The sequence below is a fragment of the Dipodomys ordii genome, unplaced genomic scaffold, assembly GCF_000151885.1.
Source record: "Dipodomys ordii isolate 6190 unplaced genomic scaffold, Dord_2.0 Scaffold101, whole genome shotgun sequence".
Taxonomy (NCBI): Eukaryota; Metazoa; Chordata; class Mammalia; order Rodentia; family Heteromyidae; genus Dipodomys; species Dipodomys ordii.
Window position 1 is genome coordinate 393,449 of NW_012267317.1, and position 3,496 is coordinate 396,944.

Consider the following 3,496-nt stretch of genomic DNA (forward strand, 5'->3'; position numbering starts at 1 on the left):
GCTCTACCACTTGAGCCACAGCGCCCCTTATGGCTTTTTTCTTTTTTGCTTATGTGATGCTGCGGAATCGAACCCAGGGCCTCTGGCATGCAAGGCAAGCGCTCTACCACTGAGCCACCTTCCCAGCCCCAAGGCTTGCTCTTTTGATTTGTTTTGTTTTCAGTGGTGCCTTTTCCTACTTTTTAGTTTAAGTTTTTTGGTTTTGAGGTTTGGCGCAAAAACAAGTGTCCAGGTGACCGACACTTCTCTTCAAGAAGCCAAATAATTCAGGACGAAAATGTTAGCATGCTTGGCATCGTCAGGAAAGAGGAGATGCATTATCACGTTCTGTGATACACATGCATTGGGAGAATATGACAAGCTGTTGGAAGCTATGTGTGTTCTTCATGTTTATTTCCACATTAACTGCTCAAAGTATTTTGAGTTTCCACCTTTAGGACTAGGAGGACAGTATACACTGTACACTGTCTTGAGCTTTAGGTATGAAATTTTATGACAGGGTTGGGAAGGTGGCTCAAGTGGTAGAGCGCTAGCCTTGAGCTGGAGCTGAGGGACAGCGCCCAGGCCCAGAGTTCAGGCCTCACAACCGGACCCAAAAAAACAAAAACAAAAAACAAACATACAAAAAAAATTTATGACAAGAAGGGGAAAAAAAAACTACACAGAATTCTTAACACCGTTTTAATTCCACAATGGTTTTAGCCATTTCAACACTAACACTGGCCCGGCTGTCAGATAACGGAGACGGCATGAGCCGGTTCTCGATCTTTGTGTGTCTTACTTTGAATATGCCCGTTGATGATGGCTGATTGAAATGATGGCCTGAAAGGAGAGCGCTACGTCGTATTGAAGCAAAGCACCAGATAATTTGTGCACTTTTGTGCTTAGGTTTTATGATGCTGGCCAAAGCAACACTTTCACTGAAATGTCTACAGCGAATTCAGCCTTGATTCTCAAGCCTGTGGTAAAGGCAGTGGCACTAGAGAGCGTGATTCCAAGCCACTGCCACTCACCAAGCAGCAGCTCAGAGACCTGTACATGAACTGCCTTCAGCACGTGAGTTCAGTGGTCTGGATATACTGAAGGTTTGCTCTGGAAACCCTGCATAAAAGTAATAAAGATGCCCAACTTTTGTGTTGGTTTTGGACGACATAAGAAGTCACGTTATTGCCGAGATTCCTGCCTGGCTACGGCGGCTCATACCTGTAATTCTCGCTCTTCAGGAGGGAGAACCATGGTCCAGGATGGATAGGGCAAACAGGCTTTGAGACTCCGTTCAGCCAGTAGCTGGGTGAGCGCTAGTCAAAGCGAAGATGGGGAGGATTGCGGTTCCCGTCCTGTCTGAGCAACGAAGCTCAGGAAGACCCCAGTCAACAGAAAAAGACGGTCATGATGGCATGTGCCCACCACCCCAGAGACGGCGAGCGTGAGACCCTGCCTCAGAAATAGTCATAGTGCCCAGCGCCAGTGGCTCACACCTGTCATCCCCGCTACTCGGGAGGCTGAGATCTAAGGACCACGGTTCAAAGCCAGCCCAGGAGTGGCTCTGTGGCTCAAGTGGTAGAACGCTAGCCTTGATCTAAAGAGCTCAAGGACAGTGCCCAGGCCTAGAGTCAAGCCCCACAACTGACCAAGAAAAAAAAAAGTCATAGAAAGCCAGGCACTGGTGTCTCACACTGATCACCCTAGCTGGGGTGGAGATCTGCGGATGGCAGTTCAAAGCTAGCCCCGGCAGGAAAGTCCATGAGACTCTCATCTCCAGTTTACCACCAGAAAACCAGAAGTGGCGCTGTGGCTCAAGTAGTAGAGCACTGGCCTTGAGCTGAAGAGCTGAGGGACATCGCCCAGGCCCAGAGTTCAGGTCCCACGACTGACAACAACAACAAAAATGCATAACCACTGTTCCATGACGTTCTAGAAGTGACCCAACCCCCATCTTCTGTTCTAGGCCTAAGGATGTAGCTCAGTGTTGGGGCATTTCCCTGATGCATGGTCCTAGGTTTGACCCCTAGCACCTCAGAAAACAAAAAGCAAAGGAAAGAAAACAATGAAAGAGGAAAGGAGGGAAGGGTGGATAGAGAGCATGAAAGGAAGGAGGGGAGGGAGGAAAGAAAGAAAAAAGAGAGAGGAACAATTGTTTGCCTTTCACACAGCCAGCTGGTGTCTGGCTGCAGGTCGGCTCTTCTCGCGGCCCGTGGGGTCCTGGTGCCAGGACGACCCTTTGGGTTGGTGGTTTTCCTTCCCATGCAGTCATGGGGCGGCTCGGTTTTGTCAAGCTTGGCCAGCGACAGAACCCTGCGGTTTGGAGGCCTGTGCTGGCTCAGGCGTGGCCTGCGGGGTGGCCACTGTCTGGGATTGGAGGAGGAGCACACATCTCCCAGCTCGGTTCTGGGGGTCAGGAAGCCGCCTAGAAAGCGTTTCTTGGCGTCTCCTGTCCTCCCGTGCCGACGCCGGCTCGTCCGCCGCGTGGTGGACGCTTTGGCGCCACGTGAATGAGCTCTCCTTCCACCCGGCCTTCCTTGGTCCTTCAAGGCCGCGGGGGGCTCTGCGGTGGGGCTCCCCATCAGCCGCGTGCCTGGGACAGCGGGGGGTCTGGGGCGCGTTCTGGTCTTATTCACTGCAATGTCTTGGAGTCATTTTGTGGTCAACTTGTCCTTGGTATTTTTCATTACTGCTTTTCTTTTTAAATCACGTGCTTGCTCTTTTAGTATACTGTGTCCTTCCTGCCTGCCTTTTCCTGTGTGTATACACGTGTGTGTGTGTGTGTGTGTGTGTGTGTGTGTGTGTAAACAAATGCAAGCACTTCTGCCTGGGGCGGGTCCCTGGCCAGTGCGTGTGCTGTGGACCACACTCCGGGAATGGGGGCCGCAGAGAGGGGCGGCCAGCCGCGGTGCTCTCGTGATGGTGGGTGACTCTCCAGAGCTCCACGGAGTGGAGGAGAGGACCCCGCCACCGCCCAGCCACCAGGAGGGGACACGACTTCCTGCTGGTGGCTGTCTTCAGAGAGCCCCGAGGCTGCCGCAGGGTGGGGGCTGGGGGCAGTTCCCACTCCTGCAATGCACCTGTCCTGTGACCGTCCGGCCCCTTCAGCCCAGCCCTCCGCCCGCGCACGCGCACTGCAGTGCAGCAGCCTTACCATGCTTCTTACTCTTTCCTACAGGGCTTCACAAACTTCACCTGTCCAACACCTCTCGGGATTCGGAATCCACAAAGCCTTCCGCAAATGGGCATCAAAAAGTGCTTTGAGGCCACACGGGAGCCCAGCCTACCAGATCCGCCAAGAACTACTGCTGACCTTATTTTTTAAGTTTAACTTTTGGACAGACCTCACCCGAGATTCTCAGAAGCCGGGCCCCAGTGGCTCACGCCTGTAATCCTAGCTACTCAGGAGGAGGCTGAGATCTGAGGATTGCAGTTCAAAGCCAGCCCGGGCAGAAAAGTCTGTGAGACTCTTATCTTCCATGAACCACCAGAAAACTGGAAGTGGAGCTGTGGC

General features: G+C 52.6%; 1 protein-coding gene across 1 annotated transcript in view; it reads left to right on the forward strand.

Annotated features, from left to right (window-relative positions):
* Positions 1-3,256, forward strand: part of Lmbr1 (limb development membrane protein 1) — a 103,370-nt gene extending 100,114 nt beyond the window's left edge. Inside the window, exon 16 of the mRNA XM_013027205.1 lies at positions 3,161-3,256. Coding sequence (XP_012882659.1) covers positions 3,161-3,246 — 86 coding nt within the window. The 3' untranslated portion in view covers positions 3,247-3,256. The remainder of the gene's footprint in view (positions 1-3,160) is intronic.
* The last annotated feature ends 240 nt before the right edge of the window (positions 3,257-3,496 follow it).